At 39.1% G+C, this 19871-nt stretch overlaps 1 protein-coding gene across 1 annotated transcript in view; it reads right to left on the reverse strand.

Annotated features, from left to right (window-relative positions):
* Positions 1-246: 246 nt before the first annotated feature.
* The window catches only part of LOC121951246 (neuropilin-1a-like), an 86575-nt gene continuing 66950 nt past the window's right edge, over positions 247-19871 (reverse strand). The window contains exons 11-18 of the mRNA XM_042497511.1: positions 16224-16368; positions 11664-11843; positions 10975-11019; positions 7152-7289; positions 4884-5185; positions 3642-3738; positions 3414-3458; positions 247-1281 (exon numbers count right to left, since the gene is read on the reverse strand). Coding sequence (XP_042353445.1) covers positions 1007-1281; positions 3414-3458; positions 3642-3738; positions 4884-5185; positions 7152-7289; positions 10975-11019; positions 11664-11843; positions 16224-16368 — 1227 coding nt within the window. The 3' untranslated portion in view covers positions 247-1006. The remainder of the gene's footprint in view (positions 1282-3413; positions 3459-3641; positions 3739-4883; positions 5186-7151; positions 7290-10974; positions 11020-11663; positions 11844-16223; positions 16369-19871) is intronic.

A 19871-nucleotide genomic window follows, 5' to 3' on the forward strand; every position in this document is an offset into this window, starting at 1 on the left:
AAATTCAATCATTTCCCAAAAGCTCTCCACAATCTAAAACTGCTTTACTTAAATATTTTAGTCTGCGTCAGTACGACTGTCATCAAGGCAAGACGATCTTAAGATCTACACCGACAAAATGTGATATTTGACAGTATACTACAACAACTAAAAATCTGCAGTTGTATGATCGCAATCTGGAAGTACAAAGTACAAAAATGCGTTTTCCGGATTTTTCCTCACCTTTGTGTGTAGGAACCCCGCCAGCCGATGAGAAAAAAACCAGCAGAAAAACAAGGCAACAGAAAAACTGGAGGAAAAAAAAGGCACTGTTGGAACTAGACACAGGTTAGCAGATCGCTGCTTCTCACACACACACACGCAAACACACACACACACACACACACACACACACACACAAAGATGCATGCATCTCATGTTTACAGATAAACATGAGTGCAATGCGTGCGCACATACCTACAGCCAGACGCAATCATACACACACACCTTAAATGCAGATGTACTGTTTATGAATGTGACACATGTGCCCACACACACTTTCACACGCACTCACAGGGACATACGTATATGGCCAGCTAAAGCGCCAGTTATCAGAATAGCAAATTTCACGACTCCACTCTCTCTGTGAAACTATGACATCTGAAAACAAGACAAGAAAAACAACAAAAAAAGTCTTTCCATAAAAGTACACAAACGATACTTTCATCTGAATTGGTCTCAACACCAGCATGTGATTACATGAAATCAACAAAGCACACCGAAAAACAAATAGAATCCTTAGTTTTCTTCTTCTTTTTTTTTTGCTGTACAGATTCTTTTTACACAGTGCCCCCTACAGGTCAGTCCCTTCCACTGCCGCTCCTGAGAAAAAAATTACATTGGCTCACTTTCAGCCCACCCTGCCGTCCCATTGGTGGCTTCAGCCCCTTTCCGTGTTCCTACCACTTGATTGGCTGCATCAACATGTCCATGCGGAGCAGTCGCGTGCCCCGACTCCCTCTCACCCTCACGCCTCTGAATAGTTAGTCTGTCCATTCATCTTGTCCTTCTTTAGCTTCACGCCGTCCACCAGCTCAAAGTTATAGTTTTCCAGGGCGGATAAGTTCCTGTCTGTCATGCTGCCCTGAGAGCAGGCACAGTACAGGACGACGCCGCAGATGGCGCCCAGGAAGACGCCCAGTGCGGACATGGCGATGATGGTGATGAGGATGGGGTCCAGGGTCTTCAGCATGTTTCCCGGGCCGCCCAGCTCGCTGTTATCCTGTGAGAGGGAGTCCATCGCTGCAGGAGAGAGGAGAGGTAAGTTATGTTGCATTCAAATATAATTACAGGCTTAAAGGACCATACTGGTGCTTTGGCATGTTCCGGATCATGAAGTACTAAAGACAGTCTTCTCCAGACATGACCAAACTTTTCCCTCTAACATGGTTTTGTGAATGTTTTTTTTAGAAGCCCACTCTTAAATCTAGGATGTTGGACTTCCTGCGAACACACCACCGAAGACCGGACTTCAACACACACTCTCCACACAGTCACAACTACTTTAATGTAACTTTCACTGGAAAAAAAACCCACAGGTTAACCCCATAGGCAACTTGGTAAGACATGTTCCACAACCTTGCAGGAAAATTAATAGATTTAGAACTATTTTAAAAAGGCAAGGGGAAAATGTCGAGGGAAAAATAAAAAAAGCTAGAGAAAAACTATGTTTAGAACGATCATGATTACATATTTAAAAACATATTACAGAATGATTATTATTTTTCAGCATTTTTCCAGGCTGTCTCCTTTTTTGTTTTTACTTGATTTTTTTTCTTGTTTTTGTTTATTTTATTTTTTTTTTTTTAGGTTTTTTTTTTTAAATTCAAGGTAAATTTCTTGTACGTTTTACTAATTTCTTGCAAATTTTTGTTGAACGTTCTTGCTCATTGCTTTCTTCCCATGTTTCTGTTAGGAATCAAGCCATTTTGCTCAGGTTTCAAAGCAATGAGGCTACAGTTGGTAACTTTTTGATAATAATCGTGTCATGTTTGCTTAAACTGTCACTTAATACTGAAAGAAGTACAAGAGAAAGCAATTACGTCTCTTCTCCTCTTCCTTGTGCTTCTAATGGTATTTGAATCTACTGTAGTACACTGAAAACAACCAATCAGAGCTGAGGAGTCTCTGACACAGCTCTCAATCAGATCTATCATCACTCCAGGAACTACGCTCAGAGGGTCAAAGTAGGCAGTGCTGATCAAATATGAATCAAGATTCTGTAACTGCACAGCCTATTTCTCACCTCAAATGTTTTCAGGAACATATTTCAGTCCACTGTTTAACTGTAAAATGAGAAAGATTGTGACCTGGTTGCCATGTTGGAAACCGTCAACCGAAGTATCTAGCACTGCCCGTCGAGCAAACTTTTTCACTTTCCAGCTAAACAGTGACAGAATATTGATTCCCATTGATCAATGTTGCCTATTCTGAATGTTTGACAGTTTATGGAGTGACTGAAATTACTGAAAGACACTTTAGAGACATCTTGGCTCTCATTGGTTGTTTTCCTTCACTTGTGGTAAAGCCATTGAAAGTGCTGCAAAGCAAACGAGTAGTGTGAAGTAGCTGTGTGAATATAGTGACAGTTTCAGAGGACATTACAAAAAGTTACTTTATTTTTAAATAAAAGTTACTAGCTTTAAGGTCAACTCTTTGTTATAATGGATAGCACAGTGATGGGAAGGCTGGCTTGCCTTGCCACCTTCTGCACACACACACACACACACACACACAAAGAAAGACAAAGAAAGACACCTGTCCCTCTGGTTTACAGATAAACATGACTGCATTGCATACACATGCACATACATGTACACACACACACTTGTACACACATACATTTGTAAAATCAATCAATCAACTTGTCAATCCCAAAAAAAGTTAAACTTCAGTGCAAGTTTAAATACTTAAACTTAAATCTAAATAAATTTAAATTTAAGTCTGTGATACTCTTTGCAGAATTAGTCAGGAGTAAAGTTATATACAGTGTGTGTAGTTATTTTTCATCAAACATGGAAATACACTGATGCGGTCCTTAAAATGTCAAAAAGCATCAGTTTGTGTGTGACATAAAGGAGCAGGACATACAGTATAAACATTTTCAATTTTAAAAGGTATAACACAAATCTGATCCATCAACTCTTATTTTGTTAGTAATGTAGTGTTTTTTTATTGTCATCTAAAAGATTATTTGTCTGCTATCTTTTGCACACATCACTGCTCAGGACTTCTCTATAGCATTTATCATTCTGTGTAGAGACAAAGAAAGTCTATGGAGACATGTCCATTAAGAGGAAAACACAAGTCTGTGCAACCAAAATGGCATATTGACACTGTGTAATGACAAAATCAGAGTCAGCAATTTTACTTACGTAGGATGAAAATCTCAGTTGGCGGAGACGTAGGAGCTTCTGGATCTGGAATGATAAAAACAGCCTCCATTAGATCAAATTAAAGCACAGCGGGTGAGGAGAGTCAAACAAAACAAAGAGCGACTTTATGAGCTGTAAAAGCAAACATTTTTTGGGACCAGCACATCATTGGACAGTATAACGGTATACACTGGAACACTCGGTGAATTATAATAACACAATACACACCCTTGCAGTCCTCAGCACTGAGTCCATCTATGATCTGGATGTTGTCCACAGCTATGTGACCTGCACTGCGACTGTCTGCGACGCCTTCCACGACCACCTACAAATAACAACACACAGTCAGTTGCATTAGCTCATAAAAACTGGAGCCATTGTCATAGCTTAGATACTACACAATCAATTTTTTCATCTGAAACCAATTGACCAACAACACAAATATTACCATCTGTAAAGGTGGAATATGTAACTTGTTGAACACCCTGGTGAAATGAAAATAAATAAATAAATAAATGAATAATAAATAAACAGCTGGAATTACATCAGCGTTTACCATCCTTTGGGATGTGACCCACAAAGACCAAGATAAATCTGCGGGGTCATACGATGAATAAAATAATAATAAGAAAACTACTATTGCTTTTCTCTTGTTGAAAATTTCGAAAAGCATTGCTCACTCTGACTTCCAAAATTGATAAAAATGAACAATACGAGAAAAGAAAATCACTATTTGATAAAAGTGTTTCAAACAGGGATGCTGACCATGAACCACAATGTCCCTGCTTTGATTCCTCCATTTAATAATAATAATAATAATAATAATAATAATAATAATCTATAGAGAACTTTTCAAAACCAAAGTTACAAAGTGCTTCACACAAGGCAGCAAATTCATATCAACAAAATCATAAAATCATTACATATTATAATAGAACATATAAAACTGAGTCAAATAATGGTCAATAAAAAATAAAAATAAAATAAAAATAAAATAAATAAAGACCTTTATAACTGTAATACTACAACTACTACTACTAGTACTACTCCTGTAATGAATAATAATATTTTTTTTAATGGCACCTTTCATGGCATTCAAAGACACCACACACAACACAGGATTAAAAAAGATGTTACATATTCTACATGTCTCTCACCTTGTTTCTTGTCATCTCTATAATGTTATCTTTGAAAGCTTCAATTAGCTTGTGGGAAGAGAGTGGAGCATCCAGTGCAACCAAGACCTTCTCTAATGGTGCAAGGCTAACCTCACTGTACGTACTTAAAGCTTTTTCTGTTTTTGTTACAATTTTTCTAGTTTTGCCGCCCCTTTTTTTTAAAAGACATCAAAGCTTTGCAGATGCTGTGTTGATGTAATGTCCACTTTAGGTTTGATAACAGCACTTCAGTGTGATTTGAGACAAAAACTGTCCAAAGGAAGGATAAAAAAAAACAATTTTTATATATTACCTGATATGAGACACTGGAGTGTGGCAGTAAGACTCTCCCCTCCCTCCACCGACTGCCCTGGTGCCCGCTGACCGTCCACAATAACTGCCCTCCCTCCGCCTCCTTCTTCTGTTTGATGTGAAGTGCTCCCGCGTGTTCACCAAACATGTGATACCAGAAGGACATGCACAGGTCGGCGTCCGGCGCAGTGATGGGCAGGCTGGCCAACCTTGCCACCTTCTCCTCTTCACCATCATCTTCGCCTGTTTTACTCGGCGTGTCTGTGTCACCCAGCTGCATGTAGATGAAGTTCCCTGGTCCGCCTGCAGGGGGCAGCAAAGGACAAGGTAAAAGATGCTGTGTGTGACATTTAAGGCAGATTTCTTGGCTCTTTTACCACCATTTCCAGATAGGATCTTAAAAATGTAGAAATACAGTCAGGAATATTGTACTGTGTACATTTTTAATGAAAACAGGTGATGATATGATCAGAATCAAGCAATAAAAGGTTTCTAAAACTCTCAAGGACCCATTATGCATCAATGTCACCGCCTTCATTTGACTGTTAAATGTAAATATCTGTCTTGTCTCTGGGAAGTGTATCTCTGTCTTTTCATATGCTTAATAATATCTGCGTGATTGTTCAGTATCAAGCCTCACACGCTCCCAAAGAAATCAAATTCAAGGACTCTACAGTGAAGAAACAAAGGACTCAATATCAGCGTGCGTCAAGAGAAGATAGGACTTGTCATAACAAAGGGCTCATTTTTTACTTGTGATCTGGTTAAGTCAAGAAATCAAGGTGAAGTCATTCATTTTCAGAGCTGCTGCAGCTGTCTCCACTAAAACATCCATCACAGGAGGTTTGAATGGAGAGAAGGTCAGAAAGGCGTCCTGATAGATCTGAGTGCTGAATTCTTCTTTTTAAAAAAAGTCAAGTTTTTTCAAAAGGCCATCTATTCATTTTCAAAATGTTCTGGAGATCAAAGCAAGTAAAAGTTTTATTCAGGGCTGACTATGTAGCACATTTATAGACAGTTATGAAAAGAGTTTTGTGTCTTTGGGTGCCATTAAGGACATTTTATGATTATATCAGACATTTTATTTATGTTTTTTTTATGAATCACAATCATGTTTAATTCAGATTTTCTTTTTTCTGTTTGTAACTCTTTGAGATTGCTGTCTATATTGACCAAAACATTTTCAAAAAAGAGCTTTTTCCAAAATTAAATAAAGAAATAAAACATAAGATATTGCTGCCAAGAAGATGTTCTGTACCAAGTTCAGTCAGGGGCTCAAAAGATTGATTTATTTATCTATTGAAAACATGGAAATTATAGTGTTCAAAGCTAACCAACCCAAAGTAAATGTGAATGTGTAAAAAACATCAAACCTGAGCTTAAATATTTTTCTTATTTTGCATAAATAGATAATAAATAATAAATATTACATACACTGAAAATCATTATATTTCATGTCTCCATCTGCTGGTGGGCCATCACAATTAGAGTATGCATAATATGATGATCACGGAAGAGACTTGATCACAAGAATTAGGTGGGAATAAAAGTGGATATATCAATATCAGTTATCGGCCAAATGTTGTTGTTTTTTTTTTTGATAAAAAAACAAAATCAAATATTGTGCCTCCCTAGTTACTCGTGTTTAAAAGAACCACACCACAACAGTCTGAACTCCAATTTAGTGTTCAGGCAAACTATTTTTGGAACAGAAGTCTCATTATTAACTGACTATGTCCTTGATTTTAATCTCACCTCACTTTGTCCTGTAAAACATGCTCATGTCAAAACAATTCTGGCCCCATTAACCTTTATTTACACTTGTAACTAGGCCAGTCTGACTGAATGTCGCCTATGTTTCTTTAGGATTTATGCCTGGAAAAGTTCCCATCAATATGGACGCAGTTAAGGACTCATCTGTCTCTGTCTTTGGTCCGTCTCAATGCAACAGAGAGGCTCCAGGCGGAGCAGAACACCACAGCTCTGTGATAGTTTTCCATGTTCACAAACTCTTTGTCCTTCAGAGCAGGAATAAGGTTATGTGCCCAGCGGGAATTTCTTATTACACCGTAGGCATCTTTTCCTCTTTTTTTTTCTTTCCTTTTTTTTTGTTAAAGAGGCACTGTTGTGAATTCCCAGCAGCACAGAGTGTTATTTAAAGCTTACGGTAGTTAGAACATCTCCTAACAAAGGAGGTTCAGAGTGCTCTCCCACAGCATCTGTACAGTGGCGCCGGTGGAACACAAAAGGCGAACACACTGTCTCCTACCTGTGTGGTCGAGGGTCGGCCCTCTGTGGATGGTGGGAGCCCCGTTGGTCTGGATGAGCCACTCGGCCCCCGTCCCGGGCTCTCCGGTCCAGCCGCAGAATGAGGAGAAGTCAAAGTTGCAGGCGAACCACACGTACGCTGCAACAGAAAAGAAACGAGCAGTTGCAGGTGAGGTTTCTTGATAAAGGAGGCTTTTAAGTTAAAGATATTTTATGGTCGTTTTACATAAGCTGAACTTCAAACATTAGGGAGAAAAAGGAACACAGCAACAAAGTCATCACTGTTGCATGCTTCTTTACTGTGTTGTTGATGTTTTACCTTGTTTAGGTGATATAATGGCAGGAAAAAATGTACAAATCCCCTTTGAAACATGCCAGAGCCCAAAGTGTGATGAGAAAAGACGACAAAAGCTACCATTCTTCACAATGAGGAGGCTATCTACTGACAAATATTTGGCCACGTTTATTTGTTCTCCGTTGATTGACTAATTGATTAACTGACTAGTTGTTTCAGCACTAGTTTCGATAGGTTTCGTTTTTATTAGATGCTACTTTTCAACCCGTAACAAGATGTTTAAACAAAAGGTTGTAAACGAGGGGAGATTCATGCCAACTACCAAATATCCTTTTCTGCTGGACACAGCCAGAGCAATCACAAGACCACAATTCCCCAGTTTCAAGGATACTTATTCCTTTATGGCAGTTTTTTTTTTTTTTAAACACTCCTACTCGTTGCCATGGATAAAAAAAAGAAACATCCATAGAGGATATAAGTATCCTTGAAATTGAATCAAGCACAGAGCACTTTCATCAGTTATTTCTTGCCTTTCTAGGCTTTGCTGTGCGATAAGGAGCTATGTAAAATTCAGAGTGTGTGAATTGTCTGCGGACGGTTCTAAACATGGAGGTGGCTGAGCCAGCTGAATGGTGCGGCAGCAGCAACAGTGTTAACAGAGCTAATGTGTGTTAACCAATGTATTTCTGCATATTAAGTCCTGAACAATTTTTAAATTGCCACCGACTACGAGCTGAGCACACAGGTGCAGCTAAGCAGTCTGATGTCAGCCAGCAACTACATCGCCAAAGACGACAAATCACTATTTTGGAGTGTGTGAATCATCACAGACCTTTGGATGAATTACATCAAGGAATTTAACTGAGCGCTTGCTAAATGGTTGGCAACTGACTGCAGAAAAAGACAACATCACAAATGCTGTAATTTGATTCCCAATTAAAATACTCTGATAAGACTTGCTTTACCTTTTTACTATGGACTTCAAAACTTTTTTTGAAATGTAAAATAATGGAACTGTGAACGTAAAAAAAAATGTGATTAATCGCCATAAACTACTGAAATTCAGCAATGAATTGCTATTAAAAAAATAAACATTTGACAGCCCTAACAGCAAATAGTGGTAGATTTACACTCTGAATGTCCCACACAGAACCTTTAAATGGAACTTCTTGACTGTCTGTCTGTGTCTGTAATCTCTTTCTGCAGCCAGGAGGAGGCTATGATCAACATCTGGAACAGCAACAGTTCAGCCTTTGGACGTGGTCGGACAACACGTACAAACTAGTTTGTTTCAAGCACACTGAACCCTTATTATTGTACTATAAAACTATCAAGAAAGCCAAGCAAATGTTCCTAGAAGCATAGCTGCTGCAGTCACTGTTTAAAGGCTGCTGCTGTACGTTGCAAACAATTCTCTGTTATCCAACGTCTTTGCAAAACACTAAAATCCAGGATAAAAACGATGATCATGTGTAGTGTTCAACGAGTGTTCCAGTTTAGAGCTGGAGACAGCCTGAGGAAGAAAGTCTTGTAACATCAATATTAGAAAGCTGTTCCTGCTGTATTGTACACACTGTATAAATTGTATAGCTTGTGAAAAACATTGTGCAGCAAACAAAAAAGGCTTGCTGCAGATGGAGTGGGGTGAGAAAGACAGAGAGACAGTTGTAACTGTATATGTCGAGCAGCGCTGCAGGCCACTTTTCTCCACAGCCTTGGTGGAACACAGGAACTAAGACGTCACCGCTGATAGAAAACAGCGCCAACACATGCAGATGTTTGAGATCAGGACATCAAGACACAAAGAGAGAGAGAAACGGAGAGACCTTCCACGGAGAAAGGCGTGGTGCCACCGACATGCGGATGTGGCCCCTCAGAAAACCCCAAACAGAGAGAAAAACGACATTTTCCTCCCTCCTTTCTGCCTGTGCCAACAGTCGACTGGCGGCAGCGGTTCACCACAGCATCTAAATGAATGCAGAAATCTCCGAATGCTGGACATGTTTCTTAGAGGCTAATAGGATGCAGGGATGACCGTGGAGCTGGTACCCCCCCCCCCCCCCCCCACCCCCACCTGCCTCCACGCCATGCTTCGACTCAGCTAATTGAGACCCAAGAGGCCTTTATTTTCTCTCTCCAGCTCTCATTCCATTCCTCTGTCTTACCTTCGCTCTGTCTTTTTGCCTCTCTGTCTCATCTCTATCCACTCCTCTGGCTGGCTCTCCCTCTGTCTTGCTGTCACTGCTACTATCTTTCTACTTTTCAGCCTATTCATTCCTCTCCTCAGTCAGGTTGGCACTTTCCCCCAAATGAATTGAATGTGGTGTATTCACGAGGGATGATGAGCTGTGAAACCGGTGCTAAGACGTTCATGCAGGTGACAGAAACAAAGCGCTGAATTTGACTTTCAATATGGAGTGTGTGCAGCCTGCATCAACCTCAATGTCTCTTAATGCATCGACACCTGTAACTGGTCAGAAAATGCAGCGTGACTTTTTATTTTTAGGTGGCTTTTGCGAACACCTGTCTATTGTTTTCCAAACACGTCTTCCGGTTTTCCATGGAGCAGTGATTCCCAACCAAAGACAAGGGGGGGGGAAGGTAAATCTGAAAGGGTCACAAAATGATTAAAGGAATAAGAAATAAAACTACACTGCTGTTACATTATGTTAAATTTGTTTAGTTTAATTTTCTTAATTTCTTTGTATTACTGTTATTTTATTCTAATCTTATTACTTAATTAGTTTAACTTTCTCATTATGCCAACATGCCTGCCCTTAATATTTTTTTTTTTCAGTATTTTATTTTGCTGTTTGCGCAATGCCATTTTGTGTTATGATTTTTTTTTTCAATCAGGTCTCTGTTTTATTTAATCTCTTTGTGAAGCACTTTGGTCAACATTTTTAAATACGACTTAACTTTCAGATTAAACTGCCAGAACAGGAGATTTGTGTTGGACTGCTTCTTCTGTTTCTTTCTCATCATGATTTGCTTTTTCCCTGCCCTTGCAGTTAGCTGGATTTGGTGTCTGTCTCTCAGCATATATTTATCTTTCTATTCTGAGTCTCTCTTTTCCAAACAGCATGATCAAAAACAACACAGGTGCATTTCAGAGCAGATCTATCAACATTTGTCTCTGCAGTTCAGCCGTGTGTCGAGGCTGAGCAGCACCGGGCTAAAGTCTCATTTGTGAACTGGGGCGATGAAAAAGCCATTTATTCCCATGAAAGTCAGTGTCATTGTTCTCTGTGACTGCGGTCAGCGCTCTCTGTGACACTGAATGATGGGACTGTCGGCTGAATTAATGTACTGATCTGGCAACCCCGGACTGGCATATTTGAACATAGTTCCCCTCGACTGTAAAGTTTCCGTTCACCTTAGAAAAGAAAAGACATGAAACTGGCTTTAACGTAGAGAAGATGAAAAGAAAGGACACAAAAAAGAAAACAAAAGGTGAGTTGATCAGGCGATGAGGAACAAATGAAAAATGAGAGGAGAAAAGCCAACAGATTGTGGCGGACATCCTCACCTGGTATGAAGTCCATGATGGGGTCGGCCGCCATGGTGCCTCCCACTGTAAACAGATGGGACAGCCAGAGTGGGGTCAAAGGTCAGTTGGTTTGGTCCCACCCACACAGATGCCAACACATACTCAATACACCTCAGTTTACAAAAAGCGAGAGCCGGCTTTCATATTGGCTTTCAATTCAGAAAATATCTTAAAAAAATCCATCCAAGTGTGCAGCATTTATCTTTGGATATGAATGTTTTACAGAGAAGAGCTTTACTTTCCTAGTCCTCACAGCCTAGAAAACAGGACGGATTTAAATACATACAACACTAAAAGGGGAGATAAAGGAGAATTTTGAATGTGAATATTTTGCTCAACAGAAAAATACACATTTCAGTCCAAACTTATACAGGAAGACAGAAGATAAGGGGGAATTTCTTATGGTCTTCGTCCATCAAGTTTCCTTTCTGCCAAAATCAAAAATATATGCTGTCCTGGACATGAAAGAGATGAGCGCTCCAGGATGAAAAAGAAGAAAGATGGCAAGAGCTTTTCATGTCTTTACACATCTCTTAAATTGGCTCTTAATTCAGATTTAACCAAATTATTCTGATGCAAAATGTGTTGGCTTTTTTTTCACTTTTTAACTTTTACAGTTTTGCATCCAAAGGTTTATGGTAGGAAACAGGAAAAGGAAATGAGTTTACCCGTCACAGTGTCGTAGTCATCAGGAGCATCAGTTTCACCGCCGCAGTCCTGTCCTTCCTCACAGTCTGTGGACATGGTGGTGCCGGGGATGGTGATCGGTGCTGTGGTAGTCGCTCCGAATGTGGTCATGGGAAGTGTGGAAGCGATGGGTGTGGTGGGAGGTGCTGTAGTCGTGATGTCTGGATAAGGAGATGGATGAAAGATAGTTTGTCTTTGCCATTTGCATTTCGGCCGATGCATTTGGCTTCTCCACACGGGCTGTTTATCTACTGCTTATTCTCTACTGGTTTATTGCATTAGTATGTAGCTTATAGCCCTTTTCACAGCAAGACCTTTTCCAGGAACCCAAGAGTCAGAGATGCTCATCTCCTTTTCCACAGGAGGAACCAGGGCTGAAAATACTCCCTGGTGAGGGGAAATTATTTTCTGATGGCCTAAGAACTGTAAGGGCAGAGTCTGCAGTGTTCAAGCACACAACTAGGCAAAGACAGAAAAGAAAAATGAGAGTTGACTTCATTTGCCAACTGTTAACGGTGATGAAACTGCAGTTAAAAACTACAATCGAGAAATAATAAGAAATAGAAAGTGAGCTGTATATTGCTGCTTTGAACTCTGTTTTCAGTGTGATGACTCGGCATCTTGTCACATGCTTATCAAAGGAGAGTCGTCTCAAACGGTTTGCTTTTATCTCTTATCAGTCTAATAAACCTGATCTCCGTTGCTCACAAGCTGTGGTGTGAATGCAAACAGGAATGAGCAAAAAAAAAAAAAACATTTTAATATTCTGTTTTTTTACTGGGGCTCCTTAAAAAGGTACTAAAAAATATCAAAAAAGCAGCCTCTATGGAGACATGTTTTAAGACGTGCACTAAAACCAAGCTAAATTTAAGAGGCATCTCTGCATTGTAAAAAAAATCTGATGCTTTATGACACCTTTGGCTTTATTTATGCAGAGAATTGTGAGTCATTTGGGGAAAGAGACATTAGCTGAACACCAGACACTCTCATTGACAATCCTGTAAAACTCAAGTGTCTCAATTTTTCTAAAAGACTGAAGAGCCGGGACTCTTGTTTCCCATCAAGGACCAAAGTACTAATGACAGAAACTCTTGTATCTTGTTAAATTCTACCATACAGTCACTGTCTGGCAATGTGATTTTATGGAAATGAAGCAAATTGAACCTGAATTAGCATATGTAGGCTATGTAAAAATCACAGATGGTCCGCATGTAATTAAACTTTGTAAGGAAGCGTGTTTTGCAGCGTTTTGAGTGGGACGGAGGTTTGCTCTCACAAGTAGACAATTTAACTCAGAGCTTGAAGCAGCATCGGCAAAAGAAACCTGATTAAACTGCTGAAAGTGATCTGCAGGCGTGTCGTGAGCTTGTTAGTTTCTCTCTTGTGAGCTCAAGTTGGCGCCTTCATGTTTTTGTGGAAACAGGAAGAGACATTTTCACGCCACATGGCTCTTTGATGAATCAACAGAAACAAGTTCCTCAATGAATCCAAATGAACTGCTGCTTAAGTGATCTTAAATTTAGCACCTTATATTAAAAATATCAACTTTAGCACATTTTGATTAGTTAATAGCATGAAATCAGCTTGTTTAGCTGATAAGAGCCCTCGAGGTCAAAGCTTTATCATTGTGTACATTAATGAAGAGATAAACAGCCTCAGTGAGCCTCAAGGTACCAAAAGACTGTGATTTTAGATAATTGGACATGATTGCTAATGTGTATGTTTGTGTGTGTGTGTGTGTGTGTGGTAGGATATGTGTGGTCTTGTGTGTATCTTTAAAGAATAAATAGCATGAAATGTCTGTGTCTCATTTGTGTTATTGTGTAAATTTGGTGAAACTGAACTATCCCTTTTAAACACCACAGTCACACAATAACAAACTAACTGGTCAGTAGGAAGCAGCTCCCACGAGGTAAAATCCCAGTCTAGCTTTAAATACAGCATTAAAACCTTTCACTGTTTGGTTGCGTCTGAGCATACGACTGGATAAATGAGTCTGGGATTATACTGCACAAGTTTGGTGAGAGTTTGTAGATGGATGTTTCAATATAGTTTTGCTGTTGTTAAACGCGGCCCCCCTTTTTAAGTAAGAATTTTCTCAGTTTTTTAAGTCTTCGTTCACTGTGGAAGTAACTTTTCTTCACAAATTCAACCTATCATGGGGTGAGTACTTGATATATAAATGGTCATTTGAGGGGGGAAGTATTCCTTTAAGTGCTCTTTCTTATGTATTTCTTTTGTATAACTACAGACCTATATTTAGCATTTGCACTGGTTGCACCCTGCCCCTCCTTCAGAGGAGGGGCAGGGTTAAATTTATGCATATGTTTAAAGTTACTGCAAGAATTTGTGTGGGCGATGCTGCTATTATGTCCACGCCGGCAGCAATACATTCACTGCCTATCCACTGTCAAATTCTCTTACCTGCTTCTCACCTTTCGACACAACTTTCAAATAAACTTTAAAGGACAGATTGATGGAAAAACAACTAGCTACTGAGAACTTCTGAATTTTTGAGACCCCCCAAAACTTGATTTTAAGAGATTTGAGGCAATTAACGTGTCCAAGACCTAAGATTCTCTGTATGTTGTAAAGTTAAAGTTTATCTCCTCTCTCCATTACTCCTCTCATCTTCTTGTCCTATTCGATCCTTCTCTCCGTCTCACACAAACACTCTCTCATCGTCTACTCTGCAATCTTGTGTGCTTTGGCAGATTCTTATCGGTCTCCCTGCAGGGCAACTAGACACTAAACTCCACCAGAAAGCCTGCCTCCTCCTTTCATCTGTTCCTCCCTTACCTACTGTGGGAGGTCGAGCCCTCCTCTCTCTCTTTTCTCTCCCCCTCTCTCTCACACATGCACATGCACACACACCATCCAGCGCTGACCACTGCTGCAGTCGAGATAGCAGCCTGCCATGGCATGCGTCAGCCTCTCACGTGCTTGCTCTCCCCGCTTACTCTCACTCTCTCACTACATCAAACGCTGCAGATAAGCAGCCTGAAGTGTAAGCAGTTCAATGCTTGATGACTGATTGGTTGCCTGACTGAGGTCACGCACACGTTAATGCAAATACAGCTAAAAATGCAGTTTGTATGTTGAGCAATTTTTGTCTAATGTTGCAGTTTCTTCCTAAAAATGTGCGATCTACATTGAAACCAAAGGAAATGCACAAAAATACTTAAGACTCCACTGTCCATGCGTCATCTGACATCTGTGGCATACGATGGAAAGTGCAGACAGAAGAAGTTAAAGTAAAGTAGTTGAGATGTTCCAAACTGGAGATTGAATGTGAAATAAATGAATGTGATAAATAAATGTGTGTGAATATAATTTCATTTGGGGGAACTTTAACAATCAGCTTGTGATACTGTAAAGGAAGTACTTTGTACTGCTTCCTCCTTTCATGTTGTTTAGGTGCTTTCTACTTACCTGACTGTATGGACTGACATGGAAAAACACTAGCCCCCAAGACAGAAAGGGCACAAAAAAGAGCAAAAATGCATTGCATGATGATGACACGCCTCATTTTACCTACTTATGAGTTCTCCATGTTTTTGAGAGGTGCTGTTCTCTGTCTGTGCAGGACTGGTGTTTTCAAATAATCCACATCATAATATGTTGAACGTTTTTGGTGGATAGAAGCAGCTTTCACCTGCTTTTTGTAGTTGTGTGCTCTTAATGGTGGTTCACTTGTAGTCATTCTGTGAAACTGACTCATTAGTACACTAATTTAAGCACCAGATACAATACCTGACCTTATGAAGATTTAGTTTGAACAACATCTGGTTGAGGTTATGCTTAGATTAGGTGTATTGTTCTACTGTAGCATTATATAAAATCAAATATTATAAAATTATTATTCCCTGTTCATGTCCAACATGGAAAAAAAATATATTTTTAAGTTAACTTTAGGTATATCCATACTAGAGTGAATGCTTAAACTAATATGAAGACTGATTTCCAGACTAGTTTACTCACTTGCTGTAATTCATCTGCCTTTCTTTATGCTACTTGTTTCTTTTTGCGAGAGCTGAGCTGGGAGAGCAACTCTGCCAAAGCCAGAAACCACAGGAGTGTTCTGCTTTAATATCAACCTCCGTGTAATATTGCCTTGTCTTTCCTTGGGGATGACACTTCAGTTTTCCTGAGTCATTTGATCCAATTTATACTTGCTCTTTTTGTTTTATTGTTTGTGTGCAATGTTGGAGATAAAAAAGGTTTTAGTTGGCCCGTATGTTCACTTTAAGATGCTCTTTGTTTTATTGGATGCTCTTATTATAGCAGATGAGTTAGATATCAGAAAATGTGAATGTAAATAATGCAAACACTTAAAATCATACAATTATACTTCAGGCACTAAATTGAGCATTCTCAAATATTGGTATTACTGGAATATACAGTATAGCACACCTTTAGGATATCTTAAAGTACTACAAAACTTCATAATGTTCATGAAATATAAAGTTAAATTTCACATGCTGTACTTTTACGAGGATTATTCATGCATTTTTTTTTCAGACAAAAAAAATGGAACGCACCGTCCAGTTCACAGCCCAGCAGCTCCAGTCGGAGGCCCAGGCCCTCCATGGTGGCTCTCTCTGGGTAGATCCTGACGAAGCGGGTCAGGAGGGGACCCATCGACCTCAGCTCTGGGGTATCGTGGTTCTGATTTCCCAAGAATATCTGAGGCAGAAGACAGAGAGACGTGTCAGGGCTTTGCTGTACTTTAATTTAGAGAAAACAGTATTCGCCAGATGCCAGAATAAACCAGTATATGAACTTAAGACTCTTACAAAGGGTTTAACATTGAATAAACTGTATGATTTTGTTGTATTTTTTAAAGTAAGAGTAATGAGGCTCGACTTGGACTCTCTGATAAAACTTGGTGCATTTCTAACTGCATTTGTTTTGACTTTATGTAGCTCAGAGTATCAGAAGAACTGTGTTTTATAGGATTCCTGCAAATGTCCCCAAAGCATAAAGTTCAGAGATGTCGTGAGTAAGAATAACTTTTATGACCAGTTTTGCTAATTAACTAAATAAAAATGTACAAAATGTATTCTCACAGGAGCTCTACAGTATAATTCTAAGCTATATTTCACTTCAACATGAGGAATTCTGATGCCTTGAAATTGTTTTTCTTTCAGCAGGTGAATGATAAATTGCTAAATCACAGACAAATGGACAAATCTGACTACTCTGTCCCGCTGGGGTTAACTCTACAGCACAAACTGTAAAGCCCGTCCACGGTGCCGCACACAAATAAAACAAACAATAACTTATTCTGCTGTGATGTTTCTCTGCTTCTGATGAAGCATCGGTCAGTCTGATAACAAACTGAGACAAAATGAAAGGAGGAAACAAACACAAAAAGCCAGGAAATCAGAACCAGAGACGGATCCTTTCATATGTCCAACATGGAAGCAGCACAGATGAAAATGGTTTCCTTCACACTGGGAGCCAAGTGGTGGGACACCGAACACCAAAAGCCCTCCTGCCTGTCGGAACTGCTGAGGTTTCCTTTTGCCGGATTTATCACAGGCTGCAGTGGGGCATTAGGCATGTAGGATGCGACCGTGTGTGCACAAGGCAGAACTTTAAAAAAAAAAAATACACCAACATCACCCAATCACTAACTCTTTAGCATATACCTGTAATAAATATGGTTGTTTGGTTGTAGCATTTATTGGTGCAAATTTACTGTTTTGTCTTGTGAACGATTTAATGTTATGAACACGTAAACTCATCTCTCATTTTTTGAATCCTATTTTTAGAGTCTAGCTTTTTTCCCCCAAATATCTAGTTCTAGGGATTCAATGGAAAATTGCCTTTCAAGCTAATAAATCAATAAAATACAATTTTCTTTATTTCCATTATCGATGAACATTTTTGTCTGTGACAAATACAAATACACATTAATCACTGTATGTGCTCATGTTGACCGTACAATTTTAGTTTTAGGGCATTTTAGTGTAAAGGAAATAGCATCTTTTCAAGAAATAAATAGCCAAATAATGATTAAAAGCTTTGAACTTTTTAATTCTTATTATTTTTATCAAATGAAACAAATATTTATGTGACTCTTAATATTTTGTAACGTTGATTTAACCAGGAGAGTTTCATGTCGATCAAAGCCTTAAAGAGTTTTGTGACATTGTCTATGGGGGAAAAAAAATGAAGTGGACTTTTACTTGTGGAGCCCGGGACACCCAATGTTACTCTTCCCACTATACAACTCTAAAAGTCAATGAATTTTTATTTAGTCGGGTTTTAAGAAAATTAATAAAATAATTACCAACTTACAGAGTTAATTCCAGGAAACTTCCTATAAGTTCTTTGGGAAATTACTGACGTGTAAAATAAAGTGTATATAATGCATTCCATAAAATAAAATACAGTCTGGATCATCTTTAGTTAACAATGATTACAGTTTGAGATTTCTAAAACTACACAACTCAATGCTTTTTCTTCACATACCATCAATTGTCCCTTTTCTAGGACTGTACTTTATACTTGGGTTAAGATGACCACCAGGCCAATCTCCCATCGTATATATGCAATCATATTTATGCATGAGCATATACAGTGTGTCTATGTGTGAGCCAACAAATGTACCAGCCAGGGCCTCACTGAGCCTTTCTGTCTCGTCTTTTGAAGAGGTTTTATAAAAAGACACGGTAAACAGAGCAGAGAGCATCTAGATCTCCGTCTGCAGTAAATCAACAGGAGACTGACAGCCAACCTCGTCCTCCGCCCTGCCATCTGGAACGCATAGAGGAGGATGTCGCACCAACGGGGCCAGCCGAGGAGAGGAAGTGGGGTCTCAGAGGCAATGACATGAATTTCCTCTCGAGGATCAGAATCAAAGTCACTTAAATCGCCAAGAAGTGGTTAGAGCCTGAGACTGGTGGGGTCTTATGTTTTCAGGGCTGAACAATAAATAAAAAAATCTGTTCACATTTTTAATGTCTTGCCAGAGGTAATCTGTGGGATTCTGCTGTTTTTAAAAAATCATATCTTGTACTAAACACTCATTGTTGTGCTCAGACACCACCTGTCATTCAAACAGAGCAGTACTGCATTGTCTTCTTTACATCTTCTGCATTGTCTTCTTTACATCTTCAGCTTTCTGTAGGCGGTTGTCTTGTCCTAATTTGTTCCATTGCCACTCATTTTAACCACACGTCTTCGTCTTGTTTATTCTGAAAAAACTGAACAGCTGCAAGATGCATGTTTACTTTTGGATAGGAAGGACAGTAAAAATGGTTTCAGATTATTAATGATAAGGCCAAAAAAAATCTAGATTTTTTTTTTAATTCATTGTATTTAAAATCAAGTTTAGTTTTCTTTATAAAGACCTGATATTTGATAATAAATAATGCCTTTGTTCTACTTCTTCCTCTTCTTTTACTTTCTAGTTTATTTGAACTCATTTCTGCTTTGTGCTGTTGCAACCAATATCCCCTCTGGGGATCAGTTGGTTTACCATATCGTCATATCGTATCGTACCGTATCTTATCCCTCTGAATAAAAATATTAACTGTATTCTTTAACCAAAAAACATGCAGAGCAGGTATTTGTACTGTTCTAGCCCTGAGTAGTGTCTGCAGTGTTCCTCTCAGGCTGCATACATCCCTAAAAACCTCCAACCATTCAAGAGGGCAGCCTCTATGATTCCTGAGAGGTGAAACCAGAAGGTTGTAAGGCATAACTGTTGTGAGAGTAATTGTTGATGGCTTATCAGATAAACATTTTAATGTTTTTATCAGCTCCTCTCTTGTCATGACTGGATAATGGCAGTTGGACAGATTTGGGTGAGTAAATCAGATTAATTCAGTTAATTCAAACTACAGACTTGTGATTTTACGTACTGATAGCATTATAATTTTGGGGTGTTATAAAGGCAAAATACTGCACACAGGAAGATGCGGGTTAAGGAAATCTTTATGGTGTAACCCCCATAATATTCTTTTAACACCACATCTGTCAACAAGTTTAACTTTCAGTGCAGAAGTTGAAATGTTGTGAAGAAACAGTTCACAGCCTGAGTAAATAAATGAAAGAACAAATCAATTAGAAAGGGAGGTGATAAATAAATAAATGTTTGGGACTAGTGTACAGACTAAATCCTTGATTTTTCCCTACACACATTTTAACCATTATTTTTCTTTTTGTAGTCTGCATTT

Source organism: Plectropomus leopardus, chromosome 12 (genome assembly GCF_008729295.1).
Source record: "Plectropomus leopardus isolate mb chromosome 12, YSFRI_Pleo_2.0, whole genome shotgun sequence".
Classification (NCBI taxonomy): Eukaryota; Metazoa; Chordata; class Actinopteri; order Perciformes; family Serranidae; genus Plectropomus; species Plectropomus leopardus.